The sequence below is a fragment of the Mastigoproctus giganteus genome, chromosome 13 (assembly GCF_048544385.1).
Source record: "Mastigoproctus giganteus isolate SK-2022 chromosome 13, ASM4854438v1, whole genome shotgun sequence".
NCBI classification, from domain to species: Eukaryota; Metazoa; Arthropoda; class Arachnida; order Uropygi; family Thelyphonidae; genus Mastigoproctus; species Mastigoproctus giganteus.
Window position 1 is genome coordinate 156,847,870 of NC_143587.1, and position 27,981 is coordinate 156,875,850.

General features: G+C 37.0%; 1 protein-coding gene across 1 annotated transcript in view; it reads right to left on the minus strand.

Moving 5' to 3' along the window:
* The window catches only part of LOC150076546 (serine/threonine-protein kinase unc-51-like), a 462,846-nt gene that overhangs the window by 245,069 nt on the left and 189,796 nt on the right, over positions 1 to 27,981 (minus strand). The window contains exons 12-13 of the mRNA XM_090387194.1: positions 18,115 to 18,326; positions 12,513 to 12,555 (exon numbers count right to left, since the gene is read on the minus strand). Coding sequence (XP_090243320.1) covers positions 12,513 to 12,555; positions 18,115 to 18,326 — 255 coding nt within the window. The remainder of the gene's footprint in view (positions 1 to 12,512; positions 12,556 to 18,114; positions 18,327 to 27,981) is intronic.

Below are 27,981 nucleotides of genomic sequence, written 5' to 3' on the forward strand. Positions count from 1 at the left end.
GAAGTTGTGGAAGAATCACATTCACCTCTGCCTGCGGCTACTGTTAAACTATTAGTCCTTGTATCCCTCCCCAAGCTAGCAGTTTTCCGACCCACCTAACACTGCCTCGATAGCATCAGCAAATATTCTTGCACCCTTTCTATTTAAGCGTATCACATCCCTGTAGAAGCAGTCTCTCCTGTTAACAAGTAGAGACCAGGCTGAAAAAAATTCTACCCCTTGAACCTTACACAATCTTTCCAGGGCCGAATTGATTGACAAGGCTCTCATCATATACTCCCTCCTATCGTGTCTGGGCAGAATTGCAGACACTTTCAAATTCAGCCCTAATTCATGGCTTTTGTTCAACAGTGACCTGCACTTGTTAAGTAATTCTGCCGGTCTCCTACTCATAATATCATTAGTGCCAACATGTACAACTATATCACCTTTTGTGCCCTTAAAAGATGATATCTGCTTTACAACGTCTTCAACCTTTGCCCCTGGCAGACATACCCTGGTCCTGTTCCACCCATCCTTTTTACAAAGCATGTTTCCCGTTTCCCTGACAATAGAGTCACCAACAACTACTAGTTCCTGTGGGACCAGCGCATTCTGCCTTGGGGATTGCCGCTGTTTCGCACGATCAGCAAGTGCAAGCTCTGGTTTTGATGTGGGCAGCTGAGAGCCTGATGGGCCCCTCAATTTAGATCCTTTGAGGGCATCCACCCTGTCCTTCAAGCTCTCATATAGGCCCACAACAACGTTGTGTTGTCGCCTGATTTCCTTACATCGCACGCACACACAAAGTCATCCCCCATGGCAATATCATGTTCTGTTCCAGAGAGTTCGGCAAACATTTCACAAGTTGCACATTTTTTTAGGCTGTGATGCGTTGGAGAATCGTCCCCCCCCCAGTTCTCCCCCGAGTCACAGCACTCCTACCACTTTGTGCCCTAGTCTGGGGCATGATATTTTAAATTAATAAGGTCAATAAATTTAATTAATTAAATGTCAATACTACGCTATTTAATAGAAACAGTGATGCGTATTACGTAATATATAATTATATGTTAGAGCTACCTAGTTAACACAATTAAAAATTTGAGTTCTCTACCACTCTATACAAAAACAATGGCTGCAAGATTCGAACGAAATAACGGTTTTACGTATATTAAATAGTAATCTACAAAAACTATCTAAATTAAAAATAAAAATAACCAGCGTAACTATAAGACTACGTATAAAGTACAACATAAAATAACAATTAGGTAAATAAAAAGCAAACACATCGCTTTTTCGGAGCCTGTAATTTACAGCTGTAATTTTTAAAGAGAGTCAGCACCCTCTCTTTAAAAGAGCAGTGATGGATTTCTGCTCAACAAGATGATATCCATTACGTAAGGTCCAGGATTCTATTCTGGAAAGAGCAATTTGTAACTGTTTTTTAACAGTATTCATACTTTGTGACTGGCAGGATATGGTAATGTCATCCGCATACATGTATATTTGAATGATTTTTGGAGGATCTTCCAATATGTTGTTGACCCGAATCACAAACAGGGTAGCACTCAATATGGAATCCTGCGAGACACCCTCTTCTTGAATGTCAGATGCTGACAGCATGTTTTGATATTGGACCTGAAAGGTGGATAATCTTAAAAAGTTCTGAATGATTTGAAGAAGGTAGCCTCTCAGCCCCAACTGATGCATATCTTCAGTATTTAGTATTTTATTATTTAGTATTAGTAATGGCCGCATGGTGCAAGAAAGCCTATGGCTTATGCTGCACCAGCCAAAAAAAAACAATGATAATAAAAAAAAATAATAAATACAGTAAATTCCCCCTATTCGCGGTCGCTGATTTAATATAAAATGAAACCTAAAAAAATGTGAATTTTAAAGTGCCGTGAACATTTTCCGCCATAAAAAAACATGGGCGTGGCTAAAATTATCTTTCCTGGTCAAAACGCGAGCGTGGATGTTTCTCGCTAATCCTTGTTCAGTATGTGTTATGCGCTTGTCATGGAAGGTTTCGTCGTTTGCTTTTAATTTATACTTATAAATAGAATAAATTTGTCAATTTATAAATTGATATGCGTACAAAAGTGATAAATCTAGCGTTGGAGTGTAAAACAGACTTTTTCGAGCATATTAACAGAAGAAAGTGACTTTATTGTGGACAAGTTCTTTCTAACCCGTACAAAAATATGGCTACGAATAACAAGGGAAATGTGAAAAGATCAAAGAAGGTGATGACATTAGTGAATAAAATTGAGTTATTAGACAAAATTTCTAATGGTGAAAGTGTGTCCTCAGTGGCAAAACATTATAAAAGCAATAATGTCAACAGTATGATCAATCAAATAATCGGAAGAAAAAATCCACCGTAGTGTCCGTGAAAACGCGCTAATTGCTTCAAAAATTTGCTCTGTAACTAATGATGTTAAATTAGAAAAAATGGAAAAGCTTTAAATCTGTGGATAGAAGACCGAATTCAAAATAAAATTCCATTAAATTCACTCATCATTCATGAAAAGGCAAAACTCCTTTATCAACACTTTAGCGGAACTGGTGATAGAACTGGCGGTATAAGTTTTTTTAGCCAGCAAAGGCACTGGTTTGAAAGATTTGTTTGAAATGTCTAATAAATATTACATTTAATATTAAATTGTTTCTTATTTTAATTTCGATGCCATATGCTTGCATTTCACTATTTACTGTCTATGTACTTAGTCATATTATGAAGTCACATATAATACATACATAGACAAAATTTTAGACTAGTTTTTCTTATATATTTCATACTTTGGAAAGGAACCCCTTTATTACTATGGGAGCCATAACTCAGTATTCGCGGCATTTTCAGGAACGCAATCCCCGCGAATAGCGGGGGTTTACTGTATATAAATAAATAAATAATAATAATTAATAAAAGAAAAGGAAATTAAACCTATCATCCTATGCGCTTCCCTGACCCGAAGGTACTATCCAGATGACCTTTGAATTTCCCCAAACTGTCAGCTTCTACCACCCATGTAGGCAACTTATTCCAGTAATTTATAACTCGCTGGCTAAAATAAAACTTCCTGCAGTCCAATCTAAGCATCTCCCCCCCGTAACTTGAATTTATGTCCCCTAGTTCTAGCATCATTTATAATCTTGAAAATTTTGTCCTCATTCATTTTACTGATGCCTCTCAGAGCCTTAAACACCTCAATCAAATCTCCTCTAAGGTGTCTAGTTTCCAAACTCTGCAACCCACATATTCGAAGTCTTTCTTCATAAGGACGCCCTTTTGCCGCTCTCACCAGGCAAGTTACCCGTCTTTGCACCCTTTCAAGAAGCTCGATGTCTTTCTTTAGGTGCAGTCTCCATACTTGAACACAGTATTCCAAGTGTGGTCTAACAAAAGCCTTATATAATGGGATTATCATGTCCCTATCTCTACTTGCAAAAGATCGATAGATCATCGATAGGACACCATGGGCCTTCCTTGCAACCTGTTTACAATGCTCAGAGAATTTCATGTCTGACCGTATTGTAACACCCAAGTCCCTTTCCTCCAGTACTGGGTTTAGTTGAACTCCACCAAGTGAATAAGTTATTTTGGGATTACTGTTTCCCAGTAATCCCAAATCACTTACACTCTGTTGGATTAAAGCATAGCTGCCATTTTTCTGACCATCCTTGAAGTCTATCTAGGTCTCTCTGAACAAGCCAGCTTGACAGTGATCATTAACTACTCTACCAATTTTAACATCATCTGCAAATTTAGACATCCTCTCTATCCCTTCACGATGTCGTTTATGAAAATTAAAAACAACAGTGGTCCTAATACGTATCCTTGGGGAACTCCACTTCTTACATCAACCCAATCTGAGGAATAGCCATTTATCACAACCCTCTGCCTCCTGCCCTGAAGCCATCCTTCTAAGGATTTTCCCAGTGATTCCAACCTGTTCCAGCTTATAAAGCAACCGCTCATGTGGGACTGAGTCAAAAGCTTTGCTGAAATCTAAATAAACAATGTCGAAATTATGCCCTAAATCCAGCTCGTGAGTGACCCTTTCGAAATAGTGAACCAGATTTGTTAAACACGATTTTCCCTTTACAAAACCATGCTGAGTATCCTTGAGAATTTCAATTCAATCCAAATGATCCTGAATTCCACCCTTAATCATTGCCTCCATGATTTTCCCTACCACTGAAGTCAGACAGGTCGATAATTTCCCACTTCACTCTTAGAGCCACCCTTATGTATGGGAGATACATTGGCACTTTTCCAATCCAAAGGAATCTCCCCCAGAGTCTAGTGATGCTCGCATAATTAGCCTCAATGGTTCAATGCACTCACTTGCCGCCTCCCTTAAGATTATAGGGGGTATATTCCATCAACTCCAGGAGCCTTACTGGTCTGTAGGCTCGAAAGTTTTTTCATTAAATAATCTTGCGAAATTTCAATATCATTAATTACATATTTTTTAACTTCGCTCCCACAATTTCCCATTGCCACAAAAGGCTTTTCATTTGTAAATATCGATGCAAAATAACTGTTGAGTTCATCTGCAATGGCAGCTGGTGTATTTATTACTATCCCCTTTCCCTTATGTAAAGGTCCGATCTGGTTTGTCCTGCTCTTCTTGGCATTTATATATGTGAAGAATTCTTTATCACCCCCCCCTCTTTGCTCTGTTTGCTAGCGATTTCTCATAAACTGCCTTTGCCTGTCGAACCTTTTCTGTGGCTCTATTACAGATCATCTTGTAGCTGTTATAGGCTTCAGTACTTTTTATTGCTCTGTAACCTTTCCATGCCACCTTTTTCTGCTCAAGTAATGTGGCAACTTCACTATTCATCCAACTTGGAACCCTCCTCGTGGAGTATTTTTTTAATGGTAAATACGCATTCAAGGCATCTGTGATTAATGTTTTAAAAGCATACCACAGTTCAAATGTATTCATTCTCTGTGCGATATCTACCCAGTTAATAGAGGCGATGTAGTATCTTAAGGCATCGTAATTTCCTTTTCTGAAATTAAAACCCATTCCTTTGCCTTTTACTGCTGCTTTAATAATACCACGATGCCAAGTGGTATCAAATGCTTTCTGAATATCTAGATTCACCACCACTCGATGTTGCCTCATGACGAAGGCATTACGAATGATTGATTCAATTTTGACAAGTAAATCTAGGGTAGAGCTGTTTTTACAGAAGCCATATTGGCAATCAGAAAGCAGGTTTTGGGAGTCTAGAATCCAGGTGAATCGCTTATGCACCATCCTTTCGAAGATCTTGCCCAAACAGCTTGTCAGTGATATTGGTCTGTAATTCTGAACTAGAGAAGGATCTTTGCTTGGTTTTGGGATAGCACAAATACAGGAATGATGCCATGAAAGAGGATATGTATTTTCTGAGAAGATCCGATTATGAAAAGGGTAATAGTATGTAGAGATCGGCTTCTCATAGATGTTTTAGCATGTTTTAGTGAATGCTGTCTGGTCCTGCTGCACTATTTGAGGATTTGCTTAAGGAGTCTCCGAATTCAGATAAAGTAAAGGGCTGGTTATACAGAAGTAAGTGTCTAGTTGAAAAATTCAATTTATGGCATTCTTCATCAATTTTTAATTTCAAAGGACTCAGAAAGGAGGTCACATAAGAGGAGGAGGAGGCAGAAATGTTATAAAAGAATTCTGCTACAGCATTTGCAATATCAGTTGGGGAGGATAGGTCATGCCCATTCCAATGTATTATTGGAGATTGCAGCGGTAGAAATTTCTCATCGAAGGCTTGTATTTTTTCGAGATAATTCAAGTGTCAGTATTTTTGTTGATAGTTGAGACGAAGTTAATTCAGGAGTCACGTTTTGCTGTCTTGCTTTGGCTCTTGAGTTTTTTGTAAGCAGTCAGGTTGGTGGTAGTTGGAAATTTTTGGAACAGGTTCCAAGCACGGTTTTTTATTTCGCTTCACTTTGGAGCATTCTTCATTCTGCCACAGATTTTGGTGAAATGAAGCGGGTCAGATTTTGGAATGGAAATTTATGCTGCAGATAATATATGGCTGGTAATATGATTAGTTACATCATCGATATGCTTTTCTGTACATATAGTTTGTCAAGTAGGACACAACTGAAATGGTTTTTCCAGTCTGCTTTATGAAAATTCCAAGACGTACGGCCTTTAGGACATGACACGACCTGTGTTTGAATTGAACTGATGATATGAAAACGATCACTGTGGAATGGATCATTCAGCACTGACCATTCCATGCTTGGAAAAAGATGCTGAACTGATGGATAAGTCTATGATTCATGTAGCATCTGTAGGTAATTGAATTGGAGAGCCAGAATTTAACAGAGTCGGGTTGTTGTTATCCAGGAATTTTTAAATTAATTGGCTCTCGTATCGAAGAAAGTGAAACGCTCGATTTAAAGGACTCTATGTTCCCGTGATGCTCTTTGATACAAGTGGGAATCTCAGGTGCGTGAGATTCTAAACCAGAGAGAGGTTATAGGGAAATTTGGCATTTATTACGTTAAAATTAGAATGATGGCGAAACCATTCTATGATGAGGGCTTCGTACTGAAAAATTTTAAAACTAGATTTTAATTTAATAAGGGGTGGCTGAGTCAACTAAAGGGGGGTGTGATTGTGCAATTGTACATATAGTGTGAGTTCTGTGTTTGATTGTCCTGTTCTAAAGCTATTGTAATGATAGAGGGGATTTGTTTCATTTTATCAATATATGTACTTTTATTTCAGATCATTATGGTTTTGCCTTTATCGGTTTTCTAACAACAGTTAACAGACATACAGAAAATACGACATAATCCCAACATTATTATACAGAAAATGAAACAAATCCTCTCTGACCAAGATACATACAAACCCGATAATACGTATATTTCCAGACACAAAAATAAACTTGATACCATTCTAAGGAAATTAAGGGCAAATAATGAAATTAACTTAGATACTTTGCAACAAATCGGTATAAAAAATAATATCCTTCCGCACATGTTTGGTATCACCAAACTACACAAACCCAACCATCCATTAAGACCAATAATCTCATTAAAAAAAATCAGCTTTCGCCAACTTATCCTCCTTTCTAGTAAAGATCATTTCCCCCCCCCTTACAAGATTTTCAAAATACAGTGGATTCCGGTTATTTTGGCCACCGGTTAATCGGGGCAGCCGTTTATTTGGGGCAAATCTTAAAAAAACAGAACCGAATCGAGAAAATAGCCAGGGTTCACTTCGCTTAATTGGGACAAAATGCCATTTAATCGGGGCAAGAGACCGCAGCACCGAAGTTTACCCTACGATTGTCTCCGATCGTACCACGTAGTTCGGTCGGATTTCTGGAGGTCACAACCATAAAACAATTAGCAGTCACCTGTTTACTGGGCTTTTGTGTTAGTGAAATCTATCATAAACTGATAGTAAACTCGATCTTATTGAATTTGCGATAATACCGACAGCCGGAATTCTGTTGGTGATTATGGTAAAATGTGTTTACACTTCTATGGAATCTTCAATCATATAAAAAAAAGAATTTTCAGAATCTTTTCTTCATTCCTATTTTTAAAGCTTCGTAATTTGTTACTCCGTTCTCACTTGCGCGTATCGTGTTACTAGCAATTTGTGCGTGCCGTGTTCTTTGTTATTGATTGCTTATCTTTTTACTGTTTTAAATTTTAACCCCCACCCACAAATGACAGTGAACAGAAATGTCAACTTGTTTAGTTAGTATGTACACATTATTACAGTATGTATTAATTCTTCCGATTATCACGTATATTCTTCCAAATTTCACATATCATTTAATTTTTTAATTGGTAAGGTAATAAAGGGTAAATTTGTTCTTAATATATCTTTACTTTTATAGCCTGTGGATAATATTCCTCCTATTTTCGCTAATTAGAATTGCTCTTTAATTGAATTAAAATTCAATTCACAAACGTGATCACAATGACCGGTGCTTATTACACATTGTATAGTGAACGGTACTTTACAATGGTGACTCCATCGTAACGTGATTTGATTGTACAGTGAACCAATTGTAAAGGGGGGGAGCATTGTATTTTTAACTATTTACGTGAAACTTCGGATAATTGGGGCAGCCGCTTAATCGGGCCAAAATGCACTAGTCCCAAATAACTGGAATCGACTGTATAAAGTTAATAACACCATCCAAGTATTTGAAAAAATAAGTCCTATTACAATCTTCAACAAAGATATTTTAGCATCTTTCGATATAGTCTCTTTATATACCAATGTACAATGTACGCTTGCCATCCACTCTACAAGCCTTACGAAATTTCCTAATGGAAGACAGGACCTTAACCAATCGCACCCCTCTCTCAATCAATAGTATACTAGAACTCACATCACTTCTATTAGATGCCAGATATTTCCAGTTCCACAATCAGATATAGCACCAGATATTCGGTTTACCCATGGTATTGGGAATTTCAGCCCCCCTATCCGAAATTTACCTAGCCTCCACAGAGAATCAAATATTACAACCTTTCCCTTCAGAGATCAAATTATATGCAGATGACATCCTTATAATGGGGAACAAAACCATAATTGATAACCTTTTCATTAAATTTAATTCAATACTCAAAAATTAAAATATACTCTTGAAATAAAAGAAAACGGACAAATTAATTTCCTTAACCTTACTATATACAAAATGGACACCAAACTCTGAACTAGAATTTTCAGGAAAAACACCCACACTGGAAAATACTTATATTTTGAGTCACACCATCCACTTAGTACAAAAAAAGCTGTCCTCTATAACCAAATTTATAACGCCATCAAATACAGTTCCACACAAGATGATCTATCCAACGAACTTCAATACCTTACAGAAAAATTCATATCTAGGAAATACTGTTTTCAGTTAATTCAATAAACTATTTCCACCACCCAAAATAATACCAAAAAACCATCCAAACACATTACATGCAGTAACATACGTATTGTTCTTCCTTACCACAGTAATCTTGCCGGACAATTCCGTTGAGTATTTGCCGGTACTGACATCACTCTCACATTTTCAGCATATAATAAACTAGGATCAATGTTTAATTCATATAAAGATACACATAAATATCAAATCTGTGACATGAATAATATAGCTTATTTAATTAAATGCCAACAAAACTGCAATGTATGCTACACTGGTAGCACCACCTCTAAATACAAGCATATTATCATTAACAATAGCTTTAGAACAGGACAATCAAACACAGAACTCACACTACATGTACAATCCCACAATCATACTCCTTTAGTTGATTCAGCCATCCCCATTATTAAATTGAAATCTAGTTTTAAAATTTTTCAGTACAAAGCCCTCATCATAGAATGGTTTCGCCATCATTCTAATTTTAATGTAATAAATGCCAAATTAACCTATAACCTCTCTCCGGTTTGGAATCTCACACACCTGAGATTTCCACATGTATCAAAGAGCATCACGGGAACATAGAGTCCTTTAAATCGCGCGTTTCACTTTCTTCTCATTATCGCCAACTGAAGACGTTAACAACGAAAGCCAATTCGTTACGGCTATTGGCCTCCTCGGTTTACAGATATAGTTCAATCATTTTCAACCTTAAATAATATGACAACCAAGGACAAAGATGTGCACTTCTATTTCCCTGGGCATATTTTAACTTTCAAAATTAAATTTACCTATATACCTATATTTACCTATATAATCCCAATTTAAATTCAAATTAGTATCCATCCTATCTTAAGTATCAACTGCAGATTATACGAAAGGTGAGTACCGTAAAAATAAGCTACGCTATCAACTTGAGTCAATCTAAATCGGTATCTTAAGAAATTCTACAAATCATTCACTTGGAAATTGATAGCTTAAATAAATTCAAGGAAGAAACAGACGAATTTTTGGAGCAAAGGGATGGGTGAAGTGGGAAGAGGAGTTTTTTTTTGCTGATGCTGTATAAGCTTGCTTTCTTGCATCATATGCCTCTACTAATGCTAACTCCAGCTGGCTTCTGTGTTCTAGTTATATGGACCAAGCTGGTCGACATGCTGAGGCTTTTGCAATTACTAATGAACTTGCACATATTGTTCAATTACCTAACAGAATACCAGACAATCCTATCCACACAGTCAATGCATTTGATCTTTATCTTTCGGCCAACACAACCTTTTTCTCACAAATAACTCTTCTAAGCACCTCATATCACAACTTAGTGATGGTCTCTTCTCGAATGGAGCCTTTCTCTTGTGGCCATTCTGAACCCTGAGTTTTTTGGCATTACACGAATGCAAAATGGAATGATCTGCTAGATTTCTTTTCTTCTTTTCTCTGGTCAAATTACTGTTTCAAATCATCTGTTGTCAAAGTTTGCTCAGATAGTGTCAGTGAAATTATTCTTGTAGGGATGGAAGCTTAATTCCACACTTCCACTTAAAATACTGCCCTTTATCTAAACCTTGGTTTTTCCAATAAATGTGGTAAGGCTGTTCATGAGAAGAATGTTGCATACCTTAACTGTATTGTTTCCAAATATCCAGGATCATTTTCTGCCTATACCAAAGCTCACAATAATTGAAAAGCAGTTCTTAATCAGTCCAAACTAGATTTCACACGGGCTAAGAGTAGAAAACCTGCTTTACTTCTTGTCCAAACGGTAGCCAACAGTTTCTTGACAAAGCCATTGGCCACAATTTTGCCCATCTGTGTGCTCCACATTTGACAAAAGCAGATAGTTCTATTGCCACTTTAGCCAAGAATAAAGTTGACTTGCTAGTATCCTATTTTGATTCCAACTAGTGTATTGATGATCTTGATAAACCACTTCCCACCTTTCCCAGTAGACACCATTCAATTCCTCCTGTGTTCTTCCTTCAAAGGATGAAGAAGGTTGATCAATTTTGATGCAAAGAAAGCTTCAAGTCTCAATGGTATTTCTCCACTTGTTTTCAAAACCTCTGCTCCTGTTCTTTATCATCTTTTTTTTCACTTTCTTATTCCAAAGGTGTTTTTTTCCCTTCTGCTTGGAAATTTGCTCATATCTAGCCCGTGCCTAAAAAAGGGTGACAAATCACATGCATCCAATTATCATCCCATTGCAATAACTTCTGCTCTTTCTAAAGTAATGGAGAAATCAATTACACACCAACTCTTAAACTATCTAGAAAACTTCAATCTGCTCATCAAAGATCATCAGTATGGATTCCCTCAATGTTGATCCACTGGTGACATTCTAGTTTATGCTACCCATCTGTGAACAAATTCAATGGCAAAATTTTTCTTGAAACTCAAGCAGTTGCTCTTGACAGTTCAAAGGATTTTGATTGTGTTTCCTAAGCTTCCAACTTATGGTTTGCCAACTGTTTTTTGCAATTGGTTATCCAGTTTTCTTTCTGACTGCTCACTGAGGGTGATGGCAGATGGCTCTCTGTCTTCTAACTTCTGCCGGTGTCCCCCAAGGTTTAGTTCCCCCCCCACTCTTTTTCTCTTGCATATTAATGACATTCTTCCATTGACTGGAAATCCTACCAATAGTTTTGCTGATGATAGCACATTTCATCCTTCCAGTTTGAGAAACCTTGCCCTGCACAAACGCCAACTCGAATATCTGCTACCAATTGCTTAAATCCCAATCTCCAGGTAATTCTCCAGTGGGGGCAAAGACAACTTAGTTTATTTCAATCCTTCTAAAACTTAGTCCTCTTATACCTTGCCAAAACGATTCTTCTGCTCATACACTCATCTTCGATGACACTCCGATTTCTAGGCAAGGTCATATATCTCTATTGGGGATTACCCTTACTTCTAATCTCTTTAGCATAAGCACATTACAAATATTGCTTCCACTGCTTCTAAAACACTGGATTTTCTCTTTTGCTCTCTGCATTACTTTTCTTCCAAACAGCTGTTCACTCTGTAGAAATAACAAATCAGCCATAACATGGAATATTGTTCTCACATCTGGGGCAGTGGTCCCAAAACTTTCTCACACTTCTAGATTCCATTCAAAACAGGGCAGATAGGTTAATTAATGATGCATCTCTAATAGAGTCTCTGCATTCTGTCTCATAGACATTCTGTTTCTGCTGCATGCCTTTTCTATAGATACTTCCATGAGCACTGCGCTTCTGAATTGGCCTCTATAATTCCTGCTCTCTCTTCCAAAGCAGTCCGAACACGTGCCACAACCAGTCAACATCCTATTACTGTCAAACTTCGAACTCACAGAACTAACTTTTCTTCCATTCTATGGAACAACCTTCCTTTGTATGTATTTCCTGAAAATTTCGATCTACAGAAGTCCAAATTTAATGTCAACAAATACCTTCTTTCATCTTCTCTACCTTCAACGCATGCATGGTACTAATTACTATGGGTTCTAATACCTCTCGTGTTTGGGATTTTCATTAAAAAAAAAAAAAAAAAAAAAATTCATTAGAAGAAGCAAAATTTAATTAAAAATTAAAAAGTAAGAAATTTGGAACAATACAATTACAGAGCATACTCACACTGAAGATCATCTGGAAGACTGGGAGGTATCATGACGAAGTCCTATAACAAAAATAATGACAATGTTAACTTTTTTATAATGTAAAATTACCAAGACACTTGTATATATGGTAATGCTATAAATCACTCCATATGACCATCAGCTGTTTTTTTATGTATATATTTGTGCTCTTTCTTCATTCAAATCAACAAAATGACTATAAAAAAACATGACAGTTTTTCATTAAATTCATAAAATTTAAAAAAATACCTCCACTGCAATAATTCTAGCACCATTGTATTGAATAGAGCTAATGCAGCCCAGTTCATTCAAAACACATTTTTGTATAGTTAAATGGAATTTTTACTTCCATTTACACACAATATTCACATTCAAATATACTCCATTATTCACAGTTAAGCATATGTTCAATAATAGAGATTTCTGAATGCTGATAAGTTTCAAAACAGTTGACTGGTGGCATCTCATATTTTTAAATGGATAGCAACACAATTTAACAACATTTTGACAATTTAGGCAGAAGCATGAATAACAGTAGGTGGCTCAAAGCTGAACACAAGCCCATGCCTTAAGGCTGAATACTTTGAATCAGTCCTCAATGGGAGCAGCAGAATAATCCCTATGATAGAAATGAAAGACAGCAAAGCATACAAAATTTTTAGTTGAAATGAAATTTGTTACATTCACAACCAGTGGCAGATTCAGGATAGGGGCATGTGCTCCCCGTCATTTTTCGGAGAATATTCACCAATCATTTAAATTCCCTTTGGCAACAAAAAAAAAAAAAAAAAAAAAAATTTTTTTTTTTTTTCCATTGTTAACATAGGATTTTATCGATTTTTGCATTATGGCTCAGCTAGTTTCATCAACTGACTACAGTTAGCAACACTGATGCTGATGTGATCAGCATTCTAGTTTGAGGCATCACAGTTTGGTCATGCATAATGTTTACTTCAAAGTAATTCAGACTTTAGCTGTGTGCCTGTGTCTGTCAAGTCACACTATGTGTGAGTGTCGTATTTGTTTTGTTCTGTGCATTATTTTGTGCCTCGTTTGTGCACAAACAAGGCACAAAATGGTGCACCCCCTGTCACAAATGGTGCCCTTCCTGTCATTTTTTTTCTGGATCCGCCACTGTTCACAACTATATTTATTTCAAAAGCATGTTTTTTTTTTTTTTTTTAAAGTAACTTACAACGTCCCTGTGCAGTATCTCTCAATCCAATAAATTAAACATATAATCACAAGACTATATAAATGACTGGACTTACCTTCAAACTCTCTGACATAATTAACTAAATTATTTATTATATAATCAAAATGAGATTATAAGCTGTAATAGAGCTCAGGACGTGGAAAAGCTTTTATTTTGATATTTTAATTGCTTTAACTCTACACAATAGAGAAAAAAAAAGTTATGTGATACTGTTTAACTTGTAAGTGGCGCTGCTACCAGTTATAACTAATAATAGTGCCTGGTTTGATGGACTTCAAATTTTATTATTTATTTCTGATTTTTTTATTTTTTTATTTTGTTTGGTGTATATACCAAAAATTAAACTTTTTACTAATGGGTGGATTTCAATTGTTATTAAACTTATTTTTTTAAGATTTCTAAATTTTAAAAACAGTTTCTTTACATGTTATTTTAATTGAAACGGTGTATTAAACCAGCTCAGAAACCAAAACACATCAGTTCCCCCTTGTATCCATTTCACATACAGCGGGTGCAACACCTTTAACCAAGAGATGACACCCAGCAATTGGAATTCTGTCGGTGTGTAAATGCTAATCACCAATTAATTCCATCAATACTGTTCAGCGATGAAGCTGCTTTCACCTGTAACTCTCATAGGTTAGGTGGTCAGATGAAAATCCAAATGCCACTGTAGAAACAAATTTTCAACATAACTTCTCTGTAAACATGTTTTTTTTTTTTTTTTTGGTAGTTGTTGGCACATTGGCTTCTGTGGCCATAATGCACCTCCCAAGGTTTTTACAGTACTTTGATCCAAGCCCGAGGCGGGATTCAAACCCGCAACCTTTGGGTTGCTAGGCAGGCACTTTACCCACCCAGCTAGCCCGGTCAGCCTGTAAACATGTGGTGCAGTATCATTGCCAATCAACTGATTGTCAAAAATCAGTTGATTGGCACTCATTGGCAATCATTTGTAACTGTATTACAAAATCGTCTTATAGGGCCTATTTACCAAGAATTTCTGCAAAACCAACTTCCACTTCTATTGGAGGATGTTCCCTTGGCTACAAGGATTGGTATGTACAGTAATACCCCGACTTACGCTACCCCGACTTACGCGAACTCGGAGTTACGCGGTTCTTGATTTTTTCGTTTGGCAACGCTGCTGCCCGCTATCTTCAAGGTCGTTTTTCATATGTTATCGATATACGGTGCGACGGCGGAGAATGAGAGCGAAAGATGAACAAAATTCAACTTTGCTGCTTTTATGTTTTTTTATATCAGTGAAGGGGAAACACATTTCACCATAATAACGTAAAAACCAACACAATTCCAGCTATCGGTATGCAATTAGATCGAGTTTACTACCAGTTTATAACAGATTCCACTAGCAGAAACACAACTGGATTTTTATTGTTTTATGGTAGTAACCCCTAGAAATGTGAGGTGTTAATAGTGTATCTCTGCCTTTATGGTGTTGTTTATTCAGTTGCTACATGCGCGCAGCTTTGTTTATGCGTATCAAGCGTGCCTCCTCGTTTTGTAATTGTGCTTTATTCCCTAAAAATTAGTAAAATACTTAAAAGGTGTGAAAAGGAAGCGTACTGGTGAAGACACTGCAGATTCAGAGAGAAAAAAGAAAAGCAATTATCGATAAACAGAGGCGGACTGAGTCAAAAATTCTTACCCAGGAAAATTTATAGTGGCCTCATACTATGGTTTATGGCCAAAATCACACCGGCCCACCGTTGTTTCCCCGGTAAGGCTTATGGCCAGTCCGCCTCTGTCGATAGAGAAAAAATATGAAATTGTGAAACACTTTGAGGGAAATGAAAGACCATGTGATATTGCATGTGCTACAGGCCTAAATGAAGCAACGGCGAAAAGCACATGACAATTGCAAACTTGACAGGTTGAAAATTGAAAAGGGCTTAAAAATTTTAGAAAACAGACTCAAACGAAGAACGCGTTATAGCTACAAAGCAAGGAATAAAAAAATTATTAGCTTGCTACGAAGAAATTCTGCGTGAAAAAAAGAAGTCTCTGTGTCGTCAGACGAATTTGTTAGATTTTATGAAGCCATCGACATCAAAATAATTTTTACGTAAGTCATTTGTTTTTTTAATACATATTTTGTATTAATATGTATAAATAACTGCAATTTTATTAATATTTTTCTTCTAAACTAGTGTTTTTGTTAGTCCTTGGTCCCAATTAAGCAAAATTTATATGTATTTATATGCAAAGTTGTACCCCGACTTACGCGAATTCGACTTACGCGATTTTCGTCGGACCCACCTATCGCGTAACTTCGGGGTATTACTGTACTTTCAAGGATGACTTGCATTTTGTGTCCATATTGCATGTTGTGGTCGCAGACGTCATAGCAGTTTAGCTAACAGGGGGGAAAAATTAGATAAGGAATTATGACAGAAACCGATGCCCTCATATAAACTAATAGACCAGAGGGTGGAAAAAAATTAATTGGAAAAAAGTGAACAGTATAAGAATGAAGAATATAAATCTAGTGTTTGGGTAATCTGGAAGTGCAATTTCCCATTTGTGCTAGTAATGGCACTGAGCATTGTAAATATGTGGATCAGTAAATGGTTGCATGTATACAAATATATTTTTGTTGCTGGATTAATAAACCTTAGAATCTAATACTTAAATATTATCTTAAACTAAGAAATGAATGAATTACATTTCAGATGTAGCCTCTGGAAGGATATACTTATGGGAGAAGTTAACACAATATAATTTGGTAAATATGCAGTAAAGCACAAAAAATAAATAAATAGAATAAATGTGGTAAAACACGAAAAAAATATACATACATACACATATCTATAATAACTAATTCTACACAGCTTATATTCTATCTACCTAAGCTACACTAAATTAAAGCACATTAAACTAAACTAATGACTTCACAAAACTTCCCTCCCTCCCACACAGAGGGTATTCTCTTTACATTCTACAGAGCACACTTTAGATTGTAAAGGCTGATTAATGTATTAACAAAATATTTTATAAAATTTACATAATGGAACTTCCTTGATGTTTGGAGTTTAGATAACAATCTGTATTTGAAGATACAAATTATTTTATTTTAAAAAAAATTTAAATTACAATTGGAGAGCATTGATTCTCCAAATGTAATGAATAAAATAAAGTAAACAGATAAAATAATTTAATGAATTCTTTCACTCATAGAGATATGACCGATTCGACATACAATGGAATCAAAAGCCAAGAGCCCCCATCCAACCCTGAAACACATCAAACCTCAGCAAGACCATGAGTCTGAGAAGACTGTGTCAGAATAAATAATTAAAATCACGATTAAAAATTTTGGATGAACACACAAATTAAAGGAAATTCACAGCTTTTTCCCTTCCTTAAGCAGACAACACTTTTCGTCTGATCGTCGTGTTCACAGGATGGAAATATCGGCAATTTTTCCATTATAAATTATGTTACTTAAGTAGTATTGCATAAATCTGTTGGAATTCTGTTCTTTATAATAAGTTTATGTTTTAATAACTTCAGGGACTCAGATTTTTTTATTTTTTTTATTATTATTATTATTATTGCATATGCTTATTATTCTATTGCTTGTAATGTTATTATATTCCTCTGTATCCTAACTAGTATATTGGAATTCTGTTGCTTAGATATGTCTTCCCTTTTTAACTTGGTTATAGTTTTATCGTAAAATTAATTTCTGATTAATTTTCATTTTAAGGTAAAAAAATATTACTTTCCTGTTCATTCATATGTGTGTATGTATACAAATGTAAATTATAACTGTGAACCAGAAACATAATTGTTAAGTAATGCAACAATATTCTTTTATAGTGTATTTGTACCATTTTTTTTTTTTTTTTTTACTTTGACTTATTTCATTTCCTTATTCCTTTTCTATTTATTCCCTCTTTTATTTCCCTTTCTCTCCATTACTTTTATCACTAAACTAATATTCATCATGGTTGTTGATCTTTCTGACTATCAATGGTGCTAGTCTTTGAACCTTTTCCTTATTTTTCTCTCCCTTTTTTTACTTTTTTGCCTTTACTTTTCTTATTTGCTTATTCTTCCATTTTATATTTTATTTTGTACACACGCACACACACACTTACTGAAACAACAGTACTCAATGAGTTGCAAGACTTGTGGAACATTTTCTATATTTCACTATATTTTAAAATATCCAAGAAAGAATATATAAGATGCTCAGCCAAACTAGTCTATTTCCTGTTGGGAGAAATACAATAGTTTGGCTGAGCATCTTAAAATTCGGTGTTAACTATAATATAAATATAATAAGGACATTCCATTTTTATAATAAGCCAAGCAAAAGTATAAAAACACAGACACAAAAAATTTCCAAGAAGTTTACTTGTTCAACTGGAGAAGGAGATGAATTTCTGTTCCTCATTACAGGAGATGACCTAATTTCTAAAGAAGGAGAAGCAGCCATAGGAATAACTGCCATGTCTTCTCCTCCTGCTTCCCTGCTCCATCCATGTGGAGAGGCAGAACCAAATGGTGAAACCGGGGAGGCAAGTTCTGGAGAAACAGTAGTTCTATTAGGCACAGGAACAGGTGAACCTGAAACATAAGCAAAATTATGTTGACATAGAATTTAAATTAACCAAAGAGCTTCCAAACAGTTTAAAAAACAATGAAAAATTAAATTTAATACAGTGCATTCCAGTTAATTGGGGCAGCCGCTTATTTGGGGCAAATTATGAAGAACAGAAACAAAACAAATATTTAGCCTGAATTTGTTCTGCTTATTTGGGCCAACTCGCTGCTTAATTGGGGCAATGAAGATCTTGATTGAACAATAAACTATATTTAGATGGCACGCACAAACATCTAAATATAATTTATTGAACAATAAACTAATTTAGATGGTTCGTAACAAAGATCATGTGGGCAGCAGTCGAATCAGTTATTGCGAAGTCGTGCTGCACAGTGGTTGTTTTACGTTTGTTCTGTGTCGTGGTAATCGGATTCTGAAGATATTTTGCTTGCAGTTGTTTACGATCACACTAGGTACATATGTATACATCTTATGGGTTAGAATAGATTAAAAACTGTACCAAACAGTGCACTGATTTTGGTTCCCCCCCTTTTTTTCAGTACATTTAAGACCCCTGTCAAGATGCCACGTAAAGATTTGTCGCTTTCAGAAAAAAAATCACTATTCTTGACAAGATAAAGTCAACCTCCTAACATCAGTCATCATCAGCTAGCGGAGATAAAGGTGCCAAAATCTACAATTTCACAACTGCTACAGCAACAAGAAAAACTTAGAGAAGAGTGGACATTGCGCGTGGATTTAAAGAAAACATCTCATAAGCAAAAGAGGGAAGGCAAAGATCCAGACATCGAAGATGATTTGAATCAATGGTTTTCCACTGTATCTAAACGAGGAGTGTGTGTAAGCGACCCTATGCTAAAAACCAAGTCAGAAGAGTTGGCCAAAAAGCTAGGTCACGTAAATTTCAACGCGACGGATGGTTAGTTGTCTCCATGGTGGAAGTATAGACATGATACTAGTTACAAAAAAGCACAGGGCGAGAAGGACAGTGCTGATGCTACGAGTGCTGAGCAATGGAAATCTGAAAAACTGCCAGAGTTGCTTAAAAAATTTAGTGGGGATGACATTTACAACGCCGATGAAACAGGTCTGTATTATCGTGCTACGCCGGATGGTTCCCTCAGCTATCAATACATAACACTGTCCGGTTCAAAGAAAGCAATGGATCGTGTAACAGTGTTGTGCTGCTCAAACATGTCAGGAAATGATAAACTCAAATTTTTGGCTATAGGTAAAAGTGCCAAACCTCCTTGTTTCAAGGGGCTTACAATAGGAAGTTTGCCAGTTTCGTATTATGCCAATAAGAAGGCGTGGATGACCACATATTTTTATGCAATGGCTAATGAACTGGGACGCGGCACTGCAATGGAAGTCCAGAAAAATTCTGTTGACATTGGACAACTGCACCGCACACTAATGTAGCTGGTTTAAAAAATATTGAACTGGAATTTTTGCCCCTTAACACCACATCCCTGATACAGCCTATGGACGTGGGAATTATAAAAAATTTGAAGACCTATTATCATGGAAAGCTGGTTAATCACATCCTTGAAGCAATTGAGGAAAATCTGCTGACATCATCTTCAAAATCAATAGAGATTAGTGCAAAAGTTTCAATGTTAAAAGCTGTACAACTTATCGCCGATAGCTGGCGAGGAATAAGCAGCAAAACAATTTGGAATTGTTTTGCTGCTTATTCACGACTGTGTGGTTTCATGACTAATTGTGATTCAGACGCGATAAGCTGTACAGAAAATGAAATGGCTTTGGAACTGCAACAGGTCCAAAATTGTGAAGAATTTTTAACGATTGACGATAACCTTCAATGCCACAATGAAGATTATGAGAAAACGATTATTGAACAAATTCCGGCAAAACACTCAGAGACACCAAAAGACCAAGAAAATTTTCACGATGATATACCTAAGCGAGTGACTAACCAGGATGCCAGGAAATGTATCACTGAATTGAGATGTTATTTCATGCAGGAAGGCAATGAAGGCAGTCCTTTATCAGCATTAGATACCTGCACTGACTTTGTTCAATTGCAGTCCATAAAGAGAACACGTCAGGGTACACTTCATAATTTTTTTCAAAGTAAGAACCCTTAAGTAATGTGTAACCTTTGCTTGACACAGACATTATTCTGTACTGTATCTTCATTTTACATATGTACATACGTACATTTTATTTGCACCAATATAACTTAAATACAGTATGCTTTCTTTAAATACCACATTCCCTTTATTTTATTCATACCTTTTTGCCTCCGTTTAGAATGTGCTTTTCACTCATTAAAATTTCGCTTAATTGGGCCAAAGCGATCTGTCCCGATGTGCCCCAATTAACCGGAATCGACTGTGTATATATATATATATATTTTTTTTTTTCTCCCCCTAAATCTAATTCACAATGAAGGAAATGCTGCTGTTCTACTCAAATCACATATGGAATGTTGTGATTTATACTGATATCCGCTGGGAACCCCCAAGGATGAGAACAGGAAATGTGACCCCAAAAGATGAGAATATCAATGATAACAGCTGCTACCAAATCAACCTATCAAACTTTGGCCTTGATTCCTTAAAATTGACTTTGTTCACATCATGTCAGTGCAAAGTTGTGCACTGAAACCATATTAATTTGGATATACTCCTCTCGCAGTAGTTTATATAACCCACAGCATTTATTACTGTCTGATACGGAGGTGCCAGCCATTGTAATATGCCCCATGTTTAAAGGCATGCACACACAATCTGTGTCATATGTTGAATCAGATCTTTTCTTCAATACACATATATTCAGTATTTTATTTGTCGGCATACATTCACTCACAGAGCCTACTTGTCATGATGAGAGATAAGTAGCCATAAGGCTTGGTTTGGTTTTTTTTTTAGGAGCATTAGCAACTAAGGCTATATTGCACTGGGGATATGCTGTGGTCATTCTCTGACCTTTCCACATCCTCTGTATTTGGTGGTCACGGGCTCGAACCCTGGTCTAATCAAGAAGCGTGTGCTACGCACTACTGCTCCTGCCCACCTGGCTACGGAGGTGCCAGCCATAAGGCAGTTCTCAAGAAATGCCTTATGACTATATAGGCATAGAGGTTCATGTCTAGAGTGAAGCCATCAATTATGCCTTCTACACATATACTCGATTCAAATGAGCCAAAGTATAGTGCACTGCTAAGGGAAAATGGCTTTGTTGGTACTTCGACTCAAACTATACTTTATTAAAATAGTAAAAAATGCAAACTTAAGCAAAATCATGAAGTTCAGAACAATTTCAATAACAATAATATGGTAACACACAAGAAAATGTATCACATTTTACAAGGAATAACTCTCCATGGCTAAAGAATGCAGGGAGAGGGCTTTTTCTGTATTTGATGGGGGGGGGGGGAGAAGAGGAAAGAAAGAAAGAAAAGAAAATATATTCTATAATCATTCATACCAGACAATCACTACAAAGTGATTAAGCAATACGAAGTGATCACTAAAAAAGTGATTATATAAAAATTCACTTTGAACTTTACTGAACTCTCCACCTTGACCCTATGATCAGTAATCTATTCCGGTAATGGATAACACACACGAAAATTTTATGGGATCCATCCTTCTTTTATTCTCTGAGATTTTATATGTAGTACATTCAAAAAGTTCCCAGAATCACACACTAGTATTTAAGTAGTTTGCACTTCAGTTGTGAGGTTTCGTGAGGTGTTGATATTGACCTTGGTGCACACTCATGCTAAGTGTGAACTGGCTCAACCACTTCTCTCGTGTCACAGTTGACTGATTGCCAAATGTTGAATTTGAACACCACACTAGATAAAGCTCTTTAAACTTGGGAAAAGTACCACAGAAATGCTGCAAGAATTTCAGGAACTTATATGCAAAGGATCCATGCTTCTTAAGAAAAGTGGTCATTATGAATGATAGTTGGGTGTTTGCCTATCACCCCAAGACAACATGGAATCATCCGAATGGCACACAAAAATGTCCCCATAATCTTGTGCAACAAAATCCAATAACAAAGTCACACATTTTTTTTTTCGACAATGAGGGCATAGTGCCACAAATTTGTAACTAGGGAAGGAAGCATTGCTGCTGTTTCAAAGTTGAGGTTTGGACAACTTATGAGGAAAAGACAACCTCAAAATGGTAGGATGGCTGGAACCTACACCACGACAATGTGCCCAGTCACACTGTGATACCAGTTCAGCAATTCATGGCTGCAAAAAAAAAAAAAGAAAAAAAAAAAATCATAATCATGCAGCAGCTTCCCTACTATTCCCCTCTCCCTTCCCCAACCTTGCACTGACTGACTGAACCGAAAATAGGATGTCGAAGTAGTCATTTTGCTACAGTGAATGACATCAAACGCTGAAGCGGCCCTGTGTGTCTAAAAAAACATGACTTTAGAGCTTGGGAAGACCAATGGAGTGTGCACGTGTGTGTGCACGTGTATGTGTGTGCATGTGCTCGCACAAGCATGATGTTCTAGTGTAGTTCTAGTTCTGATGTTGTTCTAGTAGTGATGTTCTAGTTTCCCGATCTTCATACGAAGATCTATTAGCATTTCTTGACAATCTAGCTGACAAAGAGAAAAAAAATACAGCCTTCTCTATAACACAAAGATGTACAGCCTCCTCTGCAAACTCCATGCCTTTCTCCAGATGTTGCCTCAACACCCAAAGAATGTTCTAATGCAGTCTCATCACTGTCTTACTCAGAAGGAAAATCACATCCTTCATCATAATTGCAAAGGTCCTGGAAATCATATACAGGAGAACATGATCTTCCTGGCTACCTCTTTACATTTCACTGTAAATTTAATATCAAATAATACCATAACTCTCAGTATTTTTTGGTCCTTGACCACTTTTAACTCCTCTCGCAGCAGTTTATATAACCCACAGCATTTATTATTGTCTGGTATAGCGAAAATGTGCCCCATATTGTAATATGCCCCATGTTTCAAGGTGTGCGCACACACACAATCTGTGTCATATGTCAAATCAGATCTTTTCTTCAATACACATATATTCAGTATTTTATTTGCAGATCGGCATACATTCACTCACAGAGCCTACTTGTCATATGATAAGAGATAAGTAGTTGTAAGTCCCAGTAGTATATAAGTATTTGGTTTCCGGTTCCCCAAGTGCAAAAACTACTTAACATTAAACAATTTTTCTGACCACGTTTGCAACAGATCTAATCAATTTTTAACCTTTGCCTTTAAAATCATCAGCAAAGTTTCTCATTTATCCTTCTTCATTTATTCCCCAAATATACAGCCTTAGTTCCTATCTCAATGGCTCCCACTTTACTTTTTCTGCTAAAATTACAATTAATGGTTGCTTCAACCATTAATCATCTTACTTTACCTAATTTTTGATTCATGATTTCAATATTTGTGCATATGTCCACTCATATTTCTTGTCAGATTTTCTAATTTGGAATCTTCTCTGGCTTAAAATATCTACACCCTACTCTGTCAATACATCTGTTGCCTTTACTGTTATCCTAACTCCACTCTACAATATACCTCTCAAAACAGTACGACAATTTTCCTTGAATTTAATATTCACAACTCCATTTGCCTTGCGTTTTCCATATGCGCAGACCCAGCTGGCCAAGGTTACAATGCTTTTGGAATTCCAATGATCTCACTTGGCTTTTAATTTACCTACCAGAATACCAGCAAATTGTAATCCCACACTCAATATTCTTCTCACAAACAATCCTTCAATATGGTCAACTAAATGGAATGTGTACTGGGAATTGTAGGAGTTGGTAAACGAACCCCCTACATTACCAGTACACTCTACTCAATGCCTCCAGTGATTTTCCAAAAGAAGGATGTTAAAAGAATTCTGAATCTTGACACTAAAAAAGCTCCTTTTCACACTTTCTTATTCCACTAAATTTTTTTCCTTCTTGGAAATTTACTCATATCTAGCCAGTTCCTAAAAAGGCTGACAAATCTCTCCCATCCAATTATTGCTCTATTGCACTTGCTCCTAGACTTCACAAAGTCTAGACTATCTTCAAACCTTTTATCTGATTGATTGCCAATATGGGTTCCAGATTCCATCAGTGCCAATCTACTGATGCTATACTGTCTTATGTTAGTCATCTTTGGCTATATTTGATGGAAAATGTCTGGTGAAGCTCATGAAGTTGCTCTTGACATTTGTGTGTGTTTGTTTACCGAAACGGGAGTCCCCACCAACTTGAGAATGCAGTTTGAGAATAAACTTTACCCCCCCTAAAATCCAACACCTTCCCCTCCTCACCCCCACCCGTCTTTGCCTGGTGGACTATCACCCTATATACCTTCAATTGCTCATATCAGTTCCCCCTGTAAAGGGGTTACCTTTCCAGAAGTGTCTCTTCTGTTCCACATTCTATTTCCTCGTGGAAAGCCTTCCTAACATCCAGCCACTTTCTCTTTACCTTTCATCCCTAGCTCAAACTGTCATTCCTTACAGAACTGGACAAGCAATGTTGGATTCTTGGTTTCTCAGGGCCCAAAAGCTCAGAGGTCAGGTGAACAACAGATCAATGTAATCCAACACACAGTGGCGGCTCGTGACTCTGATGTATGGGGTACTGCTTATTAAAGTTACATTAAATTGCCTTGATTATAAGACATCTAGACATAGATGGTAATAATAATAAACAAGTTAAAAATACTACAAAACATTAACTGGACACTTACCATTAACACACTTGAATAATCTCAAAATCTTATTTAAAAATAAAATCCATTCTTCAGTTTTTATTTGTTGAAAATAGCTTAACTTTTTCATTCAAGTTTGGTGCACTGTTGAAATCGGCACTGCTCACTCCGCAGTTCCGTTGACTCGTTATCATCTCTAAAAAGTGATATATCTTATTGAAATAAGATATATCACTTAATAGCAGAAATGCATGCTAGCCAATTTTATAGATTTTGCTGGTGCTTTTAACATCCTGTGGTGGTCCAGCATTCTAAGGAGGATATGCCACACCAATGTACCGATTAATCTGTATAACACTATCTGCAGTTATCTTGATAATAGACATGTAATAGTTCATAGTAGGTACCAAGAAACATGCAGAACGGTAAAAAAAAAAACATTATGTACCACGTACATAATGAGTTGCTGCCGCTCTACTCTGAGACTGATAGTGTCACTGATAATGTCACAGCAGCATCTGTTAAAAATGTCTTTACTGCAGGAACTCATTATGAAACTGGTACGGTAAATAAATAAAAAAAGTACTGATGCATTATTTTTATTGAAAAAATAATTTCAGTACAATGAAATACAGTTGAACAGACAACTTGAGTAGTCGAGACCCGCTCATTTTCGTAAAACCTGACAAATGTTAATAATTTATTGTAATTTTTCCTTGTAGTTGATCTGTGATCTCATTATAGATTTAAAATAAACTTTTAAAGAATCACTTTTGCCTCTGCCAGCGGCTACTGTTAATCTATTAGTCAGTGTATCCCCCCCCCAAGCTAGCAGTTTTCCTACCCACCTAACTCTGCCTCGATAGCATCAGCAAATATTCTTGCACCCTTTCTATTTAAGTGTATCCCATCCCTGTAGAAGTCTCTCCTGTTAACAAGCACAGACCAGGCTGAGAAAAATTCTACCTCTTGAGCCTCGCACAATCTCTCCAGGGCTGAATCGATTGACAAGGTATACTGTCTCCTATCGTGTCTGGGAGAATTGCAGACACTTTCAAATTCAACCCTAACTCACGGTTTTTTTTTTCAGCATTGAGTTGTACTTGTTAAGTAATTCCGCCGGTCTCCTACTCTTAACATCATAAGTAATAAAGGCAAATTTCCACACATCTATTCTACAACTGACTTTCCTCAATTTGAATCTATGCCCCCCTCAGGTTCATAATCAGAGCAAGAGGAAGAATTCAATCAGCACTGAGCTTGCTCAACCCATTCAAGGCCATACACACCTCAATCAGATCATCTCGCAGGTTCCTAGTCTCCTGGCATTGCAATTTGCAGAATTTAAGCCTTTCTTGGTAAGAGCACCTCTTTGTTCCCATCACCAATCTTGTTTCCCTTCTTTGTACTCGTTCTAGCAACTCTATATCCTACTTCAAATAAGGCCTCCAGACCTGTACACGGTGCTCAAAGTGTGGCCTGACCATTGCCTTGTACAATGGGATAATCACCTCTTTATCCTTGTTTAAATGTGTGTGTGAATGGCAGGTCATCTGTGTAAACTCTGCAGTAACTCAGTGAATGCTTGTGACGAGTATTAAAAAAAATAAATAAATAAAAAAAACATGATATCTTAGTAGTTGTCGAAGATGCACAATTCTTGGAGCTCTGTCTGGTGTGAATGCTGCCATTCAACCTTAAGTGGCACCTATGTCCTGTTTAGTTTTATGATGATGAATGGAAGATGGCAAATGTGTGAGAGAATGTATGTGTTGTAAATCAGTCTGCCCTAAATCTATGTCACAAAAAAAAGTGTATACCTATGTGTAAGTATGACAGGTGTGCCAGTGGGTTGAGGATACGTAGAATACGTGTTGTTCTGACAGGCTCCCTAATTAGATTGGAAAATGGAAGTTCCCTTTAACTTTTGTTTTCCGAGTAGAAAAGTGAAAGCTCTCCTAGAATCCACCTTCTATTCTTCATCTGTGTTCCTTTACTCAGTGTCCACCACATTCTTTTCTAAGAAAAACTTTCTTTTTTAGGGCCCTCCCTGGTAAGCTTTGGTGAAGCCAGGGTTTGCCACAGCCAGAGAACCTCTCATACCCTCTGACCTGGCCCACCTCCTTGTGATGATGGAGGGCAGTGGAGGACCCCCATTCCTGGGAGCCAGCAGCTAAGTGGCCAGAAGAACAACAGACCACCACAACCCAACACTACACTATGCAGACTACACTAAAACTCACACCATCTCTGGCTTTTAGAGTTTGTACTGTGATACAAAGTATAAAACAAAGAGTTGGGGGGGGGGGGAGTGCCACACGACATTGAACACTACACACTATCACTCTAAACTTGGGAGTTGAACCAAAGAAAAAAAAAATGGGAAAAAACGCCAATGAGCTTGCATGGCAGTGGAAAGCAAACTTGGAACAGTCCACAAAGGGAGAGGTGAAAAGGCACTTCATAGCCTATGGTTCCCCCCCCCCCAAATCAGGGTTTGCCCCTGGACTGTATATAACAAACCTATTGGTTAATCAAGGATTCATGATGGCCAAGTTGACAAGCTTTGGCTTACCTGATTACCCACACCATGCTTGTGGTGCACCTAAACATTGTTATACAAGTGTCCAAACTATGACCCCCCCCCACCAAAGCCTGCTGTCAAGAATTGGTTGGTTCCCCGCAGATCAATAACAGCCCTTTATAACTGAAGAGGAATACTACAAACCTCTCAGAGTACACCCAAACTATATTTACAAATGCTTTCTTGTTGAAACAAGAAGGCAGAACCTTATACAACATACAAATGCCCCTCCCCGAGGCACCTTGAAGTTTTAAACTGTATAGGGCACCACATAATTCAGGCTCAAAACCATCAGGCTGATTCTGACCCGTCTTGATGCTACCAACCAGATAGAGAGCCATGAATGAATCTTGTGAATGCTGCTATCCAGCCTTAGCTTG